This window comes from Pelophylax lessonae, assembly GCF_965119305.1.
Source record: "Pelophylax lessonae genome assembly, chromosome: 2".
Taxonomy (NCBI): domain Eukaryota; kingdom Metazoa; phylum Chordata; class Amphibia; order Anura; family Ranidae; genus Pelophylax; species Pelophylax lessonae.
In genome coordinates this window covers 724,717,789-724,738,016 of record NC_138769.1, presented here as the reverse complement: position 1 = coordinate 724,738,016, position 20,228 = coordinate 724,717,789, and the positions used below count along the sequence as shown (strand labels likewise).

The 20,228-nt window shown below is 41.5% G+C and overlaps 1 protein-coding gene across 1 annotated transcript; it reads left to right on the top strand.

Annotated features, from left to right (window-relative positions):
* Positions 1-14,289: 14,289 nt before the first annotated feature.
* LOC309547541 (olfactory receptor 52B6-like) lies at positions 14,290-15,105 on the top strand (the record flags this gene model as incomplete). The annotated part of the gene is made up of 1 exon (XM_082247416.1): positions 14,290-15,105. One exon carries the CDS (start codon positions 14,290-14,292, stop codon positions 15,103-15,105), a length of 816 nt encoding a protein of 271 aa, XP_082103542.1.
* Positions 15,106-20,228: the final 5,123 nt, after the last annotated feature.

The window sequence follows — 20,228 nt, the reverse complement described above, 5'->3', positions numbered from 1 at the left end:
GATTCCTACTGTATTAAAGTGTATTGTAGTTTTACTTTCTACCCTTTAGGTTGTAAAGCGCTGCATAAACTGTCAGTGCTATATAAATCCTGTAAATTAATAATAATAATAATAATAATGATAATAATAGAGACAGTACATCTTTAAAATGTTAGATGTTGGGCGTGGCCGAACCGCAGATGTGAGCAGACGTGGGATTTGATAGCTCCGCCGAGACTCCTGCTTTTTATCCTGCTACCAGTCGAATCTGCCGACCTACTTACCTGTACCGGACCCGGTGACATCCCTGATTGCCCATGCAGCTCAGGTAAGTCGCTCTGCTACCTGCCGCCATGCAAAAGCGACCGAAGGAGGGTAAAACTTCCGCGGCCGGACAGGCCCAAGATGTCGCTCCCGCTTCCCATAAAGAGACTTACCTGGAGGCTGCTCAGAAGCTTTTTGCCAAGCCGGCTTCTCGGGACCATTCCTCCTCCTGTGGGGTTGCTCCAAGTGTATCGTCGGGTTCTCACTCTGATGCAGATAACACGGTGACTCTGAGTGACATTTCTGGGCAGCTCAATGATTGGGATTCGGCTTGCACAGACCAGGTCCGGCTGCAATCCTCCCCCTCTCCTGAACCTGAGCCCACCCTTAGGGATTTTATGGCGGCTGTGAACACTTGTAATACCTCTATTACAGCCCTCACTGCTGAGTTGAAGGGGGTGAAAGCTGAAATCTATTTCATAAGACATGACATGCAGAAGTTAAGGGAGAGAACGTCTGCAGTGGAGGGTCAGGTTAGTTCCCTGGAGGATGACATGGTTACCCTCCAAAGAGAGGTCAAACACACAGCTCTATTATCTGCACAGCAAGCTGCCAGACTGGAAGACCTGGAGAACAGGATGAGAAGGAGTAATATAAGGGCAATTGGTATCCCAGAGCGTGCTGAGGGAAAGAATCCTGTTGCCTTTATTGAAAGCTGGCTCATCTCCACCTTCGGGCAAGACTCCTTTACTCCCATGTTTTCGGTGGAGCGGGCTCACAGAGTCCCCATGCGCCCACTTCATCCTGGTGCCCCACCTCGCACCTTCATCTTCAAACTTCTCAACTACAAAGATAGAGACGCCATCCTGTCTAAGGCCAGAGGTATGCAGGGGAAACTGGTCCTTGATAATGCTAAAATTTCTCTGTTCCTGGACTACTCTGCGGAGGTGCAGAAACAGAGGGCTAAGTTCGGGGATGTGAAGAGGCGTCTCAGGGATCTCAACCTCCAAAATGCTATGTTGTATCCTTCCAAGCTTAGAGTGGTAGCTAGAGATGAAGTTCTATTTTTTGACAAGCCCGCGGCTGCGGCCCAGTGGTTGGATGCTAATGGCAGGGCGCTGAGAGCTGCTCCTTCTCCTGGGCGTGGGGCACTGTGACCACTTACCTGTTGTCCTCTACACTTCAAGTTACTCCCCCCCTTAGGATTGAGGGGGGCCATTGATGACTGGACTGGTCGTTTTCTCCATAACCCTAGGCAGGCGGATGCCACCCTACCACGACTACCGCTATGTGCTTAGAACTGCTCGTGGTTCTTGAGGAGATTGCTTAACCAGCTGTGATCCCTCACTGGTTTCCCCCTTTTGGTCCTAGTTGGACGCACCCTTGTGACTCCCCCCTTCCCCTTCATCTGGTAACCGTGATCCTCCCTGTGTCCCTTTTGCCCTAATCTTTGAGGATGTCTTCACTGGATTACCTTTATTCTTACATGTGAATACCTGCACTGTTATTATGTGGTTCTTCACTTTTTTGCTGTTTGCGCCCTGGCGGATGTGGAGTGTGACTTTCCTTTTCCATGCCTGGACTGTGTCAATACAATGGACCCTGAATATCGCACTGCTAATACTTGGGGGACTTGGCTGCTGTCTGAGTCCCTGTTTGCCTCATGGGTCTCCCTTTGCAATTTCTCCTTCAGGATTATACCCTTGCCTTACCCATTGCTGATACGATATGTATACTCTCATGGAATGTCAGAGGCCTAAATAACCCCACTAAAAGAACTGCGGTTCTCCGGAACATTTAAAGGTTGCAGGCCGACATTGTGTGTCTACAGGAGACCCATGTGGCTCCTGCCGGCACATATAATTTTGCACCCAGTATGTTCAGTTACCAATACCACTCTGTTTACTCCAGTTACTCTAGGGGAGTCTGTATGCTAGTTCGGAAAGGTGTACAATTTACATGTTTACATTCTGTGATAGATCCTGAGGGTCGATTTATTGTTATGCTGTGTCGGGTGGCGAGTCTGACTTGTGTACTTTCTGCAGTCTATGTCCCGCCCCCCTACTCAGCTGGGGTGTTCCGGTTGGTGCTAGACCAGGTGACTAGGTTTCCGGATGTGCCTTTGTTAATTATTGGGGACTTTAATACTGTCATGGCCGTGTCACTAGACAGATTTTCTCCACGATCCGTTGGTCCCCTGCCCGCGAGGAGCCCCACGCCCATTGCTCGGCTGGCGGGGGAGCTCGGACTGACGGGCGTCTGGCAGATGGCCAATCCGAGGGTAAGGCAGTTTTCCTGCTTTACAGCCACTCTCTCTGGCCTCTTCCGGATTGACATGGGGCTGGGTAATGATCGTCTCCTGCCTTTGGTGGTCTCGGGGGGCTATGAGCCGCGGGTGGTCTCTGACCATTCCCCGCTCTAGATCCGCCTGGCCCTCCCTGCTAGACGGGGTAGGCCTTTGTGGAAATTAAATGCTTTCTGGTTGACGCTCTTTCCTAGCCCTGATCCTCTCCCGACCCTATTGTCATCCTTCTTTAGACATACCTACACTCTGCCGACAATGGGGTCGTGTGGGATGCTGCCAAGGCGTTAATGAGGGGGCACTTTATTGATACCATCACCATAAAAACCAAAACAAAGGCATGGGAAAATTCGGTCCTAGCGGAAGTTACGAGGTCGGAAGCTGCCTATATTGCTGACCCATCTAATGCCATCCGGAGGTCGTGGCTGGCAGCCCAGACTCTCTCTGGTACGGTTTCGTTACAGCGGGCGGAGAATAAGCTTTTTTTTCTGCAGCAGAGGTACTTTGAAGAGGGTGAGAATACTGGTCATATGCTAACTATGATGGTGCGGGCTCAACAACCGGCCACTTTTATCCCTGTACTCGCTGACTCATAGGGGAACCGGTGGCATGCAACGGCTGACATAGGGAGGGTACTGTGTACATTTTTTCAAGACCTTTATTCTTCTAAAATAACGGCAAGCACCCGGGAAATAGACAATTTCTTGGATGGTTGTGACCTTCCTGCTTTTTTAGCCGAGGACCTGGCCTCTATTGAGCGCCCCCTTGACGGAGGACGAGGTGCACACAGCACTGGGGTCTGCTCCGAATGGTAAATGACCTGGGGCTGACGGCATCCCCTCGGAGGTCTACAGTAGATACGCAGAGCAGCTGGTACCTAGACTGCTCCAAGTGTATAACTCTGCTCTCCGGGAGGGAAGGTTGCCGGCGTCTATGACTGAGGCCATTGTAGTGCTTCTCCTGAAACCTGACCTTACCTGACTCCTACAGACCCATTTCACTACTTACAGCGGACGTCAAGATCTTGGCGAAGATCTTGGCATCTAGGCTCTCTCAGATTATACACAAGGTTATCCATCGGGACCAGTCAGGCTTTATCCCTGCTCGTTCGACAGCGCTGAATCTCAGACACCTCTTTCTCAATCTTCAGATACCGAAAGACAACCCTGGGAATAGGGTGATTTTTTCACTAGACGCCGCCTAGGCATTCGATAGAGTTGAATGGAAATACTTATGGGCAGTGCTTCGTCGCTTTGGCGTGGGGGAGACTTTCTTTCTTTGGGTGCGATTATTGTACACGGGTCCCACGTCTAGGCTGCGATTTATTGGGGAACTGTCTGGACCCTTCGGTCTACATAGGGGTACCCGGCAGGGCTGCCCGCTATCTCCACTGCTATTTGCCATGGCGTTGAAGCCCCTAGCGGCGCAGGTCAGGGCCTCCTCTGGGATCGTGGGGTTCAGACGGGGAGCGCGTGAAGATGTTATCTCTTTATATGCAGATGACACTCTCCTTTATCTGGGAGACACCCAGGATTATCTGCATACGGTAATGTCCCTTATAGACTATTTTGGTTCGCTATCGGGATTTTAAATCAATTGGGATAAGTCAGTGTTAATGCCTTTGGACCCTCTTTCTGCCCTTCTCCCTCCGTGTGCGTCATCGGTGAGAGTAGTGAACAGGTTCAAATACCTGGGAATACAGGTAACACCAGACCCCTCTGACTACTTGACTTTGAATTTAGTGCCTCTGCTGCAGAGATTTCGCTCTAAATGCACGAGTTGGTGCAAATTGCCGCTCTCGGTTGCCGGCCATGTCAACCTTATTAAGATGGTATGGGCGCCCCAATTGCTATATGTTTTCCACAATACCCCTGTGTAGATCCCTAAACGATGGTTCCACAGAATTAAATCTCAGTTCCGGGAACTGATTTGGTGTAAGAAGGTAGTCAGAACTAGGCTGACCACTCTGCAGATGGGGAAGGATGGGGGCGGGCTAGCGGTGCCGAACCCCCGGGTGTATTTCCTGGCCTCCCAGGTTCAGCATATGGGAGGCTGGGGGAAACTGGAGCAGCTGGATCCTATTGGAGCCATGTTGGTTCCGGCGGGCTAACCCTTCTCCTGTGCTGGTCATTCAGGAGTCTGGATTTTCACACCTGCCGGTGGGTATGCCAACAGTTGCTCTGCTGAGGATGGTGTGGCGGTGTGTCAAGGTGATGCTCCGAGTTGGGGGTTTCCTCCCTGAAACCCCCATCTGGGACAACCGGAACTATAAGGAACTCCTCCACTTGGAGGGTGCAGAAATTTGGAAGATGTCAGGAGTACGCTTCATGACGCAGCTGTTTAGGGGTCAGGTGCTGAAATCTTTTCAGGAATTGCAAAGGGAATTCAATGTGCCACGACAGTATTTTTTTAGATTTTTGTAGCTTAGACATGCGATTACGACTCAGGCCAGAATTGCATCATTACAACTCACCCCACATAAACTGCTGGGAGATGTATTTCAAGCCTCTGACAAAAAGGGTATGATCTCTGATGTTTATGTTGCCCTTATAGGCTCCCTTCAGGACCCGGCCACTCTCCCTGCCAGGGTGGCTTGGGAGGAGGACCTTGGTCCCATTGATGGGGAGACATGGGAGCTGTGCCTATCCTCCATTCCCCTGGTCTCGGCCTCGCAAAAAGTTTCCCATCTTATGCTATTCCACAGAGCGTATAGGACACCTGTTCGGCTTCACCGTTGGGGCCGCAGGCCTACCCCTCTTTGCCCGAAATCTGATAGGGAACAAGGAACACTCATACATATGTTATGGAGATGCCCCAAACTATTCAGATATTGGCCCTCGATTATAGCCACAATATCCAGAGTTTATAACTTTCAACTACTCTGTAATCCGGTGATACAGTATGCCTCCTTGCGGCTCTGGAGGTGGACACCTTGACCCCCAGTTCTCATGTGGCTGTTATTCGGCTGTTATACATAGCTCGTAAACTCATAGCCAGATACTGGATCTCTACCAGGGTCCCATCGGTGCAGCAGTGGATTAGCTCCTTAACCACTTTACCACCGGAGGATTTTGCTGTCGTACGTCCAGGCCACTTTTTGCGATTCGGCACTGTGCAACTTTAACTGACAATTGCGCGGTCATGCAATGCCGTACTCAAACGAAATTTACGTTCTTTTTTTCCCACAAACAGAGCTTTCTTTTGGTGGTATTTGATCTACTTTTTGTGCTATAAACAAAAAAAGAGTGAAAATTTTGAAAAAATAACAATGTTTTTCAAATTTTTTTATATGAAATCCCACCACCCCCCCCCCCCACCCCAAAATGTATAAATCAAAATTTTTTATCATTTTAGGCAAATTTGTTTTTTGCTACATATTTTTGGTAAAAAAAATCGCAATAAGCGCATTTTTATTGGTTTGCGCAAAAGTTATTGTGTTTACTAACTAAGGGAAAGATTTCTGTCATTTTTGGTGTTTTTTTTTTTTTAACGAGTAATGTCGGCGATTTGCGATTTTTTTTGCGGGACTGCAACATTGTGGCGGACAGATCGGACCCTTGACTGACATTTTTGACACTTTTGGGAGTACCAGTGACATTACTACAGTAATCAGTGCTATACATATGCACTGTTACTGTAAAAATGAACCACTTTGCCGCAGTACAGTCAACGTGACTGGTCGGCAAGTGGTTAATCAGGGAAAAATTGACTTATCAACACAGAAAGGCACACAAAAAGTTGTATTCACTCAGGCAGCCTTGCCTGGATGACCCGGCCTTGGCCCCTCCACAGCTGGTTATGCACAGGCTTCTTGAAGTTTAAGTAGAAATGTTTGGAATGTTGCAGGTGATTACAAATGGTGAAGAGTCCTCCCCTCCCCTTCCCTCCCCTCCCTTCTTTCCCTACTACCCTACCGTTATTCCCCGCCTTCCTTTGCCCTTTTCCCTCTTGTCCTCCCTCCTATTTTTGCTTTTACCCTACTCATGTTCTAGTGCTTGCCACATAGCTTATTATTTATATGGAAGTTATTGTATGATGGGTTACGATATTGATCCTTATTGCTTGGAGGTTTCTTCCGGGTTCATTGTACTGATGTATGTTGATACAAACAAGATCTTTATTTGACTTCTGACTGTTACTGTTTGTACAATGTTCAATTTTATTCTTAAATAAAAGTTTTATTTTCTTGAAAAAAAAAAAAATGTTAGGTGTTGGAGGTGGTCAATCCCAAAACCAGAGGAGGTCATTTTGATTAAATTATTCTGCAAAGAGAAACCCAATGGATTTGGGAACTGTCTTTTGTTCTTTTCTTGAACTAAGTTCCCTCTGGTGTCACCATTGGAAGATTTACCCTCACTTCCTGTTACTCCGAATTCCACTGAACTGGACAGAGGAACAGAAGCAAAGAAAGTCTCCTAAGATATGACTGATCTGTGATCACCTGAAAACCACACTCCAAATTCATCTTTAATTTTTTTTTTATCAGCTGCACATATCGTATTCCTGAGAAGGAGTATAGAGGAACTAAAGGGACCTTTTAGGTGGATCTTTGAGTGATTACACATCGCACATATCCTTTGTGCTGCAGATGAGCACCCATTGCACACAGAGGTGGTTCTGGTTTTCTGGTGGATGGAATTCAGCACAATGGGATTTTTTTCTTTATAAGAAGTATTGCACAAATCTGATTTAAGTCACCTATATCACATGAAGATATTGCTAAGAAGCATTTTTTAATATCTACAGATTTACAGACTTTCTTTTAACTTACTGCTTGTGGTTTTCATTTGCTTGTTTTTTATTAATTTTTACGTAATTGGTTTGCCTCATAGACATTTTGTCATCACATTTGATGCTATTTGAATTCACCTTGATGCTTATTATGGTTTTACATTTAATATTTTGAGTAGTGCAGCACCTTTTCTTTATATTAATCTCCACAGGAGGGGCCACCGTGAAAAATGGCTGCCCCATGTGTCCAATATATATATATATATACACCCTAGTACAATGTGCCAGACGCCGCCGCCAAGTGACGTCACCGGATTTGTTCCCTTGAACTGAGCATGCGCATATCCAAGCAGGGAGGAGACCGGAAAACACTGGCCAGCGGATGGTCTGACCAATAGCCGGTGTTTTCCTCCCCCTCCCTGCTTGGATCGTGTCTTGTGTCCACTGGCCACTTTCCTTTATGGCCACGAGCATGCGCGCTGACTCACACATGCACAGTGCACAGTGCGAGGGAACAAACCCAGTGACATCACTTGGTGGTGTCATCTGGCACTTCATACTCGCTGGGTAGGGGGTATTTAAAGAACACATTTTTTTTAGGGACTCCCCCCCCCCCCCACATGAAGGAACACCCAATGGTGAGCAATACCAGTCTACCTTGTCTATGCACATGTGCAGCTTAACCTAACTTATCCACACTCATCTTACCTATGTACTATCAGTGGTTTATTTTTACTATCTATTTGTTCCTGGGACTGCTTTTTTAGCACCATGCGTTTTCCAACTCACTAGTCACTCCCTATGGGGACCTAAGGCAGGCATTTTATTATTTCCTTAATGCACCATGCCATCTAATCTCTCATCATGTGATTTTTAAGCCTTTCATAGATAATACACTGAAGGTAAAAACTGCACATTTAGTTTCTATTTGCCTGTTCTTTTTCAAGTGCTTGTGCCTTGTCCAAATGCTATCTTATCTCTACCAAATACATACCTAAAGTCTATATTTTAAATATTTTGGAAACACCAAAAGTTAAAAAGAACTAAATGTATGACACTTCAGGTGCTACTCTGACACTGACGCTGACTTACATTAAAACACTTTTTGTCTAGAAAGGGTCTCCTCTCCCATGGCCTTTATAATTTCTACTAGCAAGTTTATCTCTAATACTGTATGTGTAGACCTTCTGAATACAATTATTGGTTATTTATTTATCAATTTTAGGATCCAAGGACAATAAGTACCAATATATTTGAATACTGAATCTTACTTGATTTCAATGTCTAGAGTAGAGGGTATCTAACCGAGTAGTATCAGATTCCTTTGGTGATTTGTTATCATATAGAAGGGATTCCCCCGGATCTAGAGTATTCCTTTTGATAGACATTATTAAGGCACAATTTGCTATATCCTATGCACATCAATATTTCTCATTTGAGACTGGTGTTTAAATTCCAGGTCATTGCAGCAGATTCTATGAATTTGCAGACATTGGTTGTAAGGGATACTGGTTATATGGGGGACCAGGTAGGTAGTTTAGCATGTAAAGCTGTGCTACCTGCCAAAGGATTTCTGTAGTTATTAAAATCCAAATCCAGTCTGTGGTTATTAAAGTCCCATCTGCCCTTAAAGAGATTCCTATATTCAAGAAAGATAGTTTATGGTAACTGATTGCTTTATAAATTTGAGGTTGTGAGAATTAGTATTGAGCTTACATATAATGTAAACTCATTCAGTGGTTCTAGAGAACCAGTTCAAATAACAAAGATACATCGATGTACCTGTGGCATGACAATTCATGGTACAGGTACATCCTCAAAAAAATCCTCAGAGAAGACAAATAGTTTCCAGCAACCTAGATATAAATTGCTTTAGGATGGGGCACAATGTGTCCCCATTACTACACTTTGCATTTGTAGAGAGCAGGTGCCTCTAAATGTAAACATATTGCATTACAGCATGTATCCCAGCAATTTCAAGATGAATTCATTGTATGCCCAACTATGTTGGACTCACTCCTGTAAGAATGTACAAATAGACTGAATATCTAGATTGGGTGGAATAGTAAAATGCCTCCACAACTATTGTAACTTAAAATGCCCCATTAGGTACAGATACATCTTCCAAAATGTTCATAAAGTGTATAGTGTCTGTTACATACATAGGTAGACTGGTGACAAGTCTTAGATACTCATCTACAAGTTTACTGGCTTCTTTTCCTGTATGGCAGGTTTCTCCTGAAATTATTGGTCTACCAGAGGGAATAGACAAATTCTTATGAGTTTTTGGTAGAGTGTAAAATGTAAGTATCCACTGATGATGAATAACTAAATATTCTATAGTAATAGATAAAATAGCGAAGGCGCCTGGCCCTTTAAGAAAAAAGATAATTAAAAACCTGCTGCCCCTTAAATTGTATTAAAACAATAAATAGGTATGTATCATGGATAAAGAGGCGCTGGTAATCTTTTTTTAGGGTGTCACGTATTATAAATATTGAATATCAAATTTATTAAATATTAAAAATGAAAAATATACGTGGCTATAAAGTGCGATAAATGTGATTAATAATTATAAAAAGTGCTTAAAGTATTGGGATTGTAGATGTTAATCTACTATTAGTGCAACAAACAAAGAAAGTGCATACCAGTGCAAATTCAATTAAAAGTGCCAGTGCTTATTATGATAAATCAATCCACGGAAGTATAAACAGGTGGATACACCAATAAATAAATAAAAAATCACATACAAAAGAAATATATATAATATAATAAATGTGCTCCAAATTAGTGTCTCTAAAATCCGAACAATTTCATGCAATCAAATTGTGCTTAGTGAATCCTTGGTTTTTTCATTCACAGTGCACAGCATTCATGGCAATTCACCCGAATAAGAAGGAATTGTACAGATCTGAAAGACTACAATACACAGACAGATAAATTAATAGAAAGATTCAAAGAAAAGGGATATAAAGAGAAAGACCTGAGAATTACACAAAAGAAAATATCCGAAGTGAAGAGAGAAGACCTCCTAAAGAATAAGAAGAAAAAGAAGAAAGAAAACTCAAACTTTGAATTAGCTTTCATCACAGGATTCAATACCCAATACAAAGAAGTTGAAAACTGTATAAAGAAAAACTGGCACATCCTATTAAGAGATGACACATTGAAAACACTCCTCCCAAAAAATCCGAAATTTATTTATAAAAGGGCCCCGGGACTACGCAATATTTTATCAAAAAATGTTCCAGACCCACCAAAAAAACCACAAATGTTTTTTGCAAAAAATGGCTTTTACAGGTGCAGAAGATGCAAAGCATGCAGGACAAGCAGATTTAAGAAAAGGGTTGAACACAAGTTTTTTTCCGCAGATAATCGAGAATTTGAGATTAGAAAGTTCATCACCTGCGATACCAGATTTGTAACATATATGTGTACCTGCCCCTGTGGACTAAAATACATCGGACGCACGACTCGCACCTTAGCAATTAGAATAGGAGAACATGTCGATAACATAAAGAAAGGTTTCAAAAAGCATAGCCTATCCAACCACTTTAGAATTTTCCACAACCAGGACCCTTCCCTCCTTTGGTTTTGTGGAATTGACAAAATATTTAGTCATTGGAGAGGCTCAGATATGCGAAAAATGATATCACAGAATGAAACCGCATGGATACATAGATTAAAAACATTAAAACCTATGGGGTTAAATGCAGACATAGATCTCAATTGCTTTTTAAATAATTTTTAGGATTTTTTAGTTGTAATAAATGTATCCCTTGCATTTTAAATTTTAAATTTTAACTGAGATTAAATTTTTTTTATTATTCATAACAGAGTAAATTTTATTATTCTTAACAGAGTAATATTATGTTAATATATATTATTGAATATTTTATATAATATTTTAACATTAACATTATGTCCCCATGAAATAATACTAACATGTCTACGTCCATAAGAATGATAAGAACAAATTGTTCCTATATATGCCCATTAGATGGCGATATTGTCCTGAATTACACTGAAAAGAATCTAACAAAAAATATAAAATATATGTCCACTAGATGGCGTTTACTACTGATTAGCACCGAAAATAATTTAATTTAAAATATATGGTTTTAATATTAATAAAGATTTTATTATTAAACATAAATAGTTCTTATATGTTTATTATATAAATATATGTGTTTTAAAGAATTACGTTTGTAGATTATAGAGTGATAATTGCTGTTTTTATAATGCGGGGAATAGGAATATACCCGGGTGATTTGCAGCAAACTCTAAATACACTCAAAAACAAAAGGGTCACTTAATTAACCGATGCCATTTAAATAAATGAAGGGATCGGCACTCAGTGTCAGCAAAAATGAATTGAATGGCGATATAAGAGTGAAACGAAACACCGGCCAATCATAACAGAGACAGCGATATTTAGGGCATGACTAACTGGGCTAGCATAGACCGCCTGATGACGCACAAGAGCGAAATGCATTGTGGTCATTGCTAACCCGGAAATAGTACACAGGCATTCATAGCAGAGGCTGGGACGCTTACCGACCGCCGCAATACAAAGGAGGGGAAAGGAGATACAGGGTGCTGCAGATCCCCGGAGAATATCTTCCTAAGACCCAATACGATTTTGTACTGCCGAATTGCCCAGTGCCAGGAGGGCACATCAAATAGTAAGAGGCTAATTGTCACCCTTTAGTGTATGTTTTTTAAAAATAAAACAGTATTTCACTATTGGAGGCTATTCTCTTCCTTATCTTTATATATATGGGGGGACTATATGGTCCAACTCAAGCAATATATGAGCAAGAGATTCAAGTAATCGAGGAGAGGTTTGATCCACCCAGTTAAAGGGATCACAGGCGTTGGGGGTCCTTGTGACCTGCTGCTAGCTGGTAAGAGGCCACGTTTGTCACACCCCAGCACCTGGAGCACTGTGAATGAAAAAACCAAGGATTCACTAAGCACAATTTGATTGCATGAAATTGTTCGGATTTTAGAGACACTAATTTGGAGCACATTTATTATATTATATATATATTTCTTTTGTATGTGATTTTTTATTTATTTATTGGTGTATCCACCTGTTTACACTTCCGTGGATTGATTTATCATAATAAGCACTGGCACTTTTAATTGAATTTGCACTGGTATTCACTTTCTTTGTTTGTTGCACTAATAGTAGATTAACATCTACAATCCCAATACTTTAAGCACTTTTTATAATTATTAATCACATTTCTCGCACTTTATAGCCACGTATATTTTTCTTTCTTAATATTTAATAAATTTGATATTCAATATTTATAATACGTGACACCCTAAAAAAAGATTACCAGCGCCTCTTTATCCATGATACATAAATATTCTATAGTGTCCTTGTTGATAATGGTGCTATTATAGGTCTCATTTACTATCTATAACTTGGAATCCCTTTCTGGAATGCCATCACTTTATCAAGGGTTATTTTGGGAATATTTGCAGAAAAAATGGGGATACAGGGATTGGAAAAAAAATGTGGGGTTGTGTTTTTGAAGTTTTTTTTTATTTGTGCACTCTGTTTTGATATAATTTTATTTTTGAAATATTTTTAATATTTTGGGAATAACTGGAGTTGGGAGGGCTTTATTTTTATCTTTTTAATAGTAACGTTTCTTACAACTTTTAGATCTGATGGGCCTTGGGCTGCTACTTTAATTGAGCAATTTAGGCATATTATCAATGGATAAAAATAAGGTATTGCAGCCAAAACTATATTTTTTAAGCTGTACTGAATCTAAATGGGGTGCTGTATCTAAGTCAAGCTAAATGTAAAAGTTAAAATAGTCAATGAAACATCAAAATATGTGATGCCAGAATATGGTGTTGCTACCGTCGCCTATGGAAATTTTGCATTTAATTTAAATGTTTGGGGTTTGCACTAGTTTCCCTGTTGTATTAAAAAATCCTATCTACCAATATTTTTTTTCTTTGTTAAATGTTCTGCATGGCAATGCCAGCATATTAGCCTTACAAATGGCTCAAATTTACAATGAATATCACCCCATGGACCTAAATGGGGTTTGATGTTTTGGTTGGCTTTCATGGATTTTAAGCAGAATTTGCAAATTGAACCCTGGGAAATTTTCCCATCTCTTCTTATGACCCAAAAAGAAGACAAATCATTCTGGATAAACATTATGCATGTGGTCACCACCAGTAATATTAATTGTAATAATCATTATCATCATGGTAATGAATTTTGACCCCTCCCCTTGGCTTGAATCGGGCTTGAAGTTAGGGTTTTGTGAATTTCAAGAAAGATTTACGAATAAACTTCAGCAGATGTGCTCATTCTTTCTTAAGACCCATATAGATGACAACAAAAATATTCTGGAAAAACACTATTCATGTGGTTGCCAGGCAATTGTGTTTTACCCTTGTCCAGCAAGATGGTCTCTGTTCACTACATGATTGTGTGATTGAGTCATCAATAACATCAAACCAAGAAAAAAGTAGAGATGTGTTTTAAACCAGAACTATAAAAAAAATAAGAGCAGTTCACTTTTTAATCCAAATTTTCTTTTCACTTTTGATAATATTTTACATTTCATACTGGCTTCTCATTGGAAAAGCTTGTTAAATTAATCCACTCTACTTTATTACATTTCTGACACTAATTAGTCCATCAGCGGCAGATGTAACAGCTGTTGTCCCCTGGGAAGACTTGGATGCAGTGACTGCAAAAGTTTCTAAATCTAAATTGTGACAGCTTTATGAAATCTATAAAAGCCTAACTGAATTCAAGAGAAAAGCAGTAACAGTATTCAGATTGAATAGAACATTTCAGAAATTGCTGATTTTATAAGACATAAATCCAAGCCATGAGCTCCTCTCCCAAGAATGTCTCTGTTACTATTACCAACTTTATTCTGGTGGGGCTTATTGAGATTGAATCATTTGGATATCTATGTGCTGTTTTGGCTCTTGCATTATTTTCCGTCACATTGTTTATGAGTTCTATGATTGTCTATGTAACCTGGACAGAGAAAAGCTTGCATGAGCCTATGTACATCTTTATAACCATCTTGATTATGAATGTGATGTTCGGGAACGTATCATATTTCCCCAAGCTGGCCATTGACTTGTTGTCTGGATGCTCAACCATCTCACTCACAGGATGTCTCTGTCAATCTTTCTGTATTCAGACTTATACATGGGTTGAAATGTTTACTTTTACGGCAATGGCATATGATCGATATCTGGCTGTAGACCACCCTCTGAGATACCACATTCTAATGACCAACATTACAACTCAAAATATATCACTTGCAATATATGTTTTTATTGTGGTGTTAGTAACTGTGAGTATAATATTGACATCAAGACTAACATTTTGTGGGGTAAATATCAACAATGTCTTTTGTGAGATCATGTCTCTACAACCACTTGCGTGTAGCGATATAACAATTAACATCATCTATGGATCGGCTTTGACCTTGTGCGTTGTGATTAGTTGCTTGCTTGTAATAATGTACTGCTACATAAAAACAGTTGTCATCTGTCTGAAACTTTCTGCAGAATCCTCTCACAAAGCTCTGCATACATTGATGACTCACATATTGGCCTTCTCAATTTACATTGTCAGCCTCTTGTTTCTTAATTTCAGGTACAGGCTAAATACAGGTTCTGTATCAACAAAAGTTGATGTTATCGTACCTTTGATCGGTACCAGCATAGCTACTTCTGTAAACCCTCTGATTTACGGGATAAGGACCAAAGCTCTCAGGGAAAAAATGGTATGCAACTTGCAAAAAATGGTTAACAAACTAAAATAATAAAATCAGTTCATAATTTTTTAGCAGGAGTCATACCATCATAGGGATGTGATATTTTTCTAAATGTATTTTTACCTTATTGGGATTCTTTAGGAAACAGAGGCCTGTAGTCTCTGTATTCCTTCTAGTGTTCTCCAGGCATGGACTGTACTGTTTCAGATACTGGCTGTTTGAGCTTGTTCCAGAAAGGTGTGCTAAGAGAAGTGATATTCTTTGTTATGGGTGTTTAGTTTACTGCCAGTCAGCGGGTCTAGGGTTCTGGTGAACTGGCTGAGTAGGTATTAAATGTTTGAAATACTTCCTGGAATTTGGTCTTCTCTGCTGGGCTTCTATCCGGTGAGAATGCTACAGTGCAAACTATCTTTCTCATGGACCTTTTGGTCTAGCAATTTGAGTCCTGCACAGATCTCTCATTCAGGGGGAGAAACTTGTTGGCTGAAAGAGATGTTTTGTTATGGGCCTAGAGGAAGCAAACTGCATCTGTCCCTCACAAGTGTGGTGCTCTTTGACTGTTTGAGTGGAAGGTAAAAACAGAAACCTTTGCATGCTCTTCTGCCTTGCAATGTGAAGATTTTGACACCACTCGAACCTCAGTCACCAAGGAGCCATCTCCTATACTTAGGTGTCTAGCAGGTGAGAAAAAGGATCCAGAGAGTTTAGAAATATGTGCAGAATATGGAATACTGGGCTCTGTGTAGAGAACTTTCAGATATCCTGTGCTTTTTCCACCCTCCTTCCTTTTCTCAATGCACTACTTCAATAAACCTGTCCAAGTTTACTTCAAAAGTGGTCACCATTTTTTGTTGAAAATACCAAAGTTGTATTCTGACCTGGGATACAGTTGTTATATGTATAAGGACTGTGTGATAATCAAAGGACATGTAAGCCCAGATGTGGAATATGGAGTGGCCATCCTAGATCAGGATGGGACCATGTTACAAAGTATTATTAAAAAGTGTGCAGGCGACCTGTTTTGATACCTAGAGTTTGCTACTTAAATATTGCGGTTGTGTGTCAGGTTGATGTGTTTTTTTTTGGAAAAGCCTGCTGAGTTGCTATTGGAAATGTGTATCCGAGTATATACCTTTATATATACCTTGACTTACCTTGAGTCCTTGAGTATATACCTTGACTGTGTGACTAAGAGAGAAGAAACACCAGAGATTCATGATCCTAATGTCTTTTACTGTAAATAGTTTGTTAGAATGCGTTATTTCTGTTTTATTACAAAGGACAGACGACCTGCAATCAAGAACTAACTACCTCTGCACTTTAACCACTTAAGCCCCGGAGGATTTGGCTGCTAAACGACCAGAGGGTATTTTGCGATTCGGCACTGCGTGACTTTAACGGACAATTGCGCGGTCGTGCGACGCTGTACCTAAACGAATTTGGCGTCCTTTTTTTCCCACAAACAGAGCTTTCTTTTGGCGGTATTTGATCACCTGTGCGATTTTTTGATCACGCGCTATAAACAAAAAAAGAGCGTAAATTTTGCAAAAATAGCAATATTTTTCCCTTTTTTATATATGAAATTCCCCCCAAAAAAAATGTAAAAATCAAAATTTTTTAATATTTTCGGCCAATTTGTTTTATGCTACCTATGTTTGGTAAAAAAAATCGCAAAAAGCGTATTTTGATTGGTTTGCGCAAAAGTTATTGCGTTTACTAACAAAGGGAAAGATTTTTGTCATTTTTGTTGTTTTTTTTTTTAACGCGTAATGGCGGCGATCTGCGATTTTTTTTGCGGTACTGTGACATTGCGGCGGACAGATCAGACCCTTGACTGACATTTTTGACACTTTTGGGGTTACCAGTGACATTTCTACAGTAATCAGTGCTATATATATGCACTGTTACTGTAAAAATACACTGGTAGTGAAGGGGTTAACTTTATTTGAGAGGGAGGGGCTGTGTGTGTCCCTAGGGGCGTGATTCTAACTGTGATTGGCTGTGGCTTCAACTGTATGCAGAGTGATCAATGGATCTACATAGTAGATCCATGTGATCATCTCTCATACAGAGAGGAGAATGACAGGCAGCTTGTTTACACAAGCTGCCTGACTTTCTCCCTCTCCCCCGCCGATCGCAGAGTGGCCGGCGGCGATCGGGTCCGCCGGTCACACGCGCGGGGGGGTCCGTGACCACGCGGGAGCGGGAGCGCGCCTCCGGCGGCGCGCGCTCGCTCCCTAAACCCTCACAGGCGAGCGACGTAGACCTACGTCACTTTGCCTGTGAGGGGCTGACCGCCGCCGTAGATAGTCGTGCGGCAGTCGGCAAGTGGTTAATAGACTTTTTCCATTTGGAGTTTCACCCCTAGGTGGTACTTATATTGTTAGCCAGGGATGGGCTTCTAAAATGAGCATAAAATGGGCATTGCATTTGAATGCTATTGGGAGTAACATCCTTTAGGGCTTGTTCACACTTGACTAAATTTCCAACGCTTAACAAACGATCCTATAGCGTTAGTATAGGCGTTAGACTAATGCTAATGAGCTTTAGTATGGGTGTTAGACTGGCATTTTACAAGCATTATTGATGAGTTAAAAATGCTCCCCAAATGCCCCATGGGCAGTTTTGAATCATTTGATGAGTGTTAAGGTACGTTAAAACCACTCCACAAATGCCTATTACATTACAGGAAATAGACTAATCTTAACGCTTTGCAACAGCACCGCAATTGCTTGCCAGAGCATTTGCAGAGTGTTGCCATAGATTTAAATGGGAGGCTTTGAAAGGCTTTAAACACCTCCTGACTCGACACGAGGCTTCAATTTTGAAGCAATGTGACGCTAACGCTTCATGTAAAGATAGTATGAACAGCACTGTGTGCTGTCCGTTGTATCATTTGCATAGGCGTTTGAGGGGCATTTTTAACAGCTCTCAAATGCCTGCTTTTAATGCCAGTGTAAACTTAGCCTTAGGCTGTAAAGTTTTAATGTTTATTGTGATGTGTTCTTTTACAGATGTACTTAAAGAAGAACTGTTGCCTGTTGCATCCATATATATAGTAATAGGGTGCTAAGAGTAAAGAGTATCATTACATTTATGTCTATTGTACTTTCAGATATGTTATACATTTTTACATTTTATGTGATTATGTTTACTGTTTTTAACACACTGTCCTTCCCCCATCCACTGTGTAACTGGTAGCAGGATACCTTGCTGTTTGCTGAGAGCATAGTTATTTCCTAATGAGAACTACAGGGGTCGAGTAACTTAAATGGTTTGTAGGGATTTGTAGTATGGTAAAAATACTACTTAAATGGTTTGTAGTATTTTTGTAAATTTCTTTTTGCCTTTTTTGTTATTTTGTAGGATAAAAAACAGACTGTACTCCAACCTGTTCATTTGTGACTGTTAGTGTTCTCTGAGCATGGAGGGTACCATCTCAGTCACTTGCTGTTTAACCACCGGCAGCCCGCCCACAGTATGTTTACTGCAGATGCACTTCAGCTACGGGCTAGGTGCCATTCTTGTACATCGCCTAGCATACTAGCTCTCCCCCACCCATGCAGCGGTGCGATTATGACCGCTGTGTCTGCTGGACACAGTGGAGCATGGGGCAGTAAGCAGGTGTGGTATCATGTGATCGCTATGACTGGTCATAGCAATCACATGATTTAAATTTAAACAAAACAGTCATGAATTGCTTCCATTCATGACAGTTTTTCCCACTATTGTGATGCTGTGATTAGCCCACAGCTATCACATGGTACCTGGGCCAATCACAGCACCCTGTACCATGTTATTAGCTGAAGCCAATCACAGTTCACAATAGTAAGCAAAGTGTTATGAATGAAAGCCATTCATGACAGCCAAAGTGATCGCTTGTAACAGTGATCATCGGTGTTATAAGAAATAATAGTGTAAAAAAAAAGAGTAGTACAGTGTCACTGATGGGAGTATGTGGAAAAAAAAAACCTTAAAAAGAGAAAAAAAGGTTAAAAATTGGTTACAAAGTAAAAGTCACAACCTCGGGGTACTCTACTAATAACCTTAGCCCATTCAGGGTGTGAATCATTAATCACTACTCTCTTAATACGGTCTTTTAGCCAGTTTTCTATCCATTTACAAACTGCATTTTTTGGCCTATAAACTTTAAATGGTGCATTAGTGGTGTGTGGAAAACTGTGTCATAAGGTTTTGCAAAACCCAAGTATACAATATTTCCACAATCACTCCTTTGTCTAAGTTTTTTCTTACTTCCTAATAAAAATAAATCATATTTGTTTGACAACTTCTGTATTTTGTGAATCCATGTTCTCTAAGATTGGTAATATTGTTAATAAAACTAAGCACAGTTATCTCAAACATGAAACATATTTTAGCTGGTGGTAACTTTGTTCTATTGGGGCTCAGGGAGAAGAAAAATGCATGTAGCGCTACTCCCTTAGGAGCTGCTGGTTAGGACGGGTCCTCTGTTCTTTGCCTCAACCTGTTTAAAGCGGAGTTCTGGCCACGGGGTGAAATTTAGATAAAAATAATGCCAGGGCTAGTACATTCCACAATGGATAGCCTCTGTACTGTCCCGGGTCGCACTTACCTTTTAGAAGAAATACTTACCTTGAAAATTTCTTCCCCAGCGCTGCCATCTCGGATGTGGGCAGCTGAAGCCAGCGTGTCCTCTTCTGCGTCCTCTTCCGTGTCCTCTTCTCCCAGAATGCGCCTGCACCGGCCCCGCTCGTCACTTCCGGTGCAGGCGCATCATCCCTCCACAGCTTCTGGGCATGCCCAGAAGCTGTTTAGCAGGGAATGAGACGCCGCACCGGATGTGAGGAGTGGGGCCGGTGCCGGCGCATTGATTCCTGGGAGCGATGACGTTCAGCTCCCAGGAATCAATGCAAAGAGCAAGTGACGGCGCGGGCCGCGGCCGCAGAGGGAGTAAGTGGAAGAAAGGTGAGTATATTTTTCTTCAATAACAAGGTAAGTAAACGAAAAAAAAAATTGTAACTATCCATTTCTTTTTCAGGTGACCAAGAGCAAGCGGATGGCCCAAAATCGATTATGTCGATTTTGTGGCCGGAACTCCGCTTTAAGAACTTCAGTCACCAACACACTATCCTGAGTGTACAAAGCATGCAATATCACAGAAAATCACTGAAAATATTACGTAGTACCTT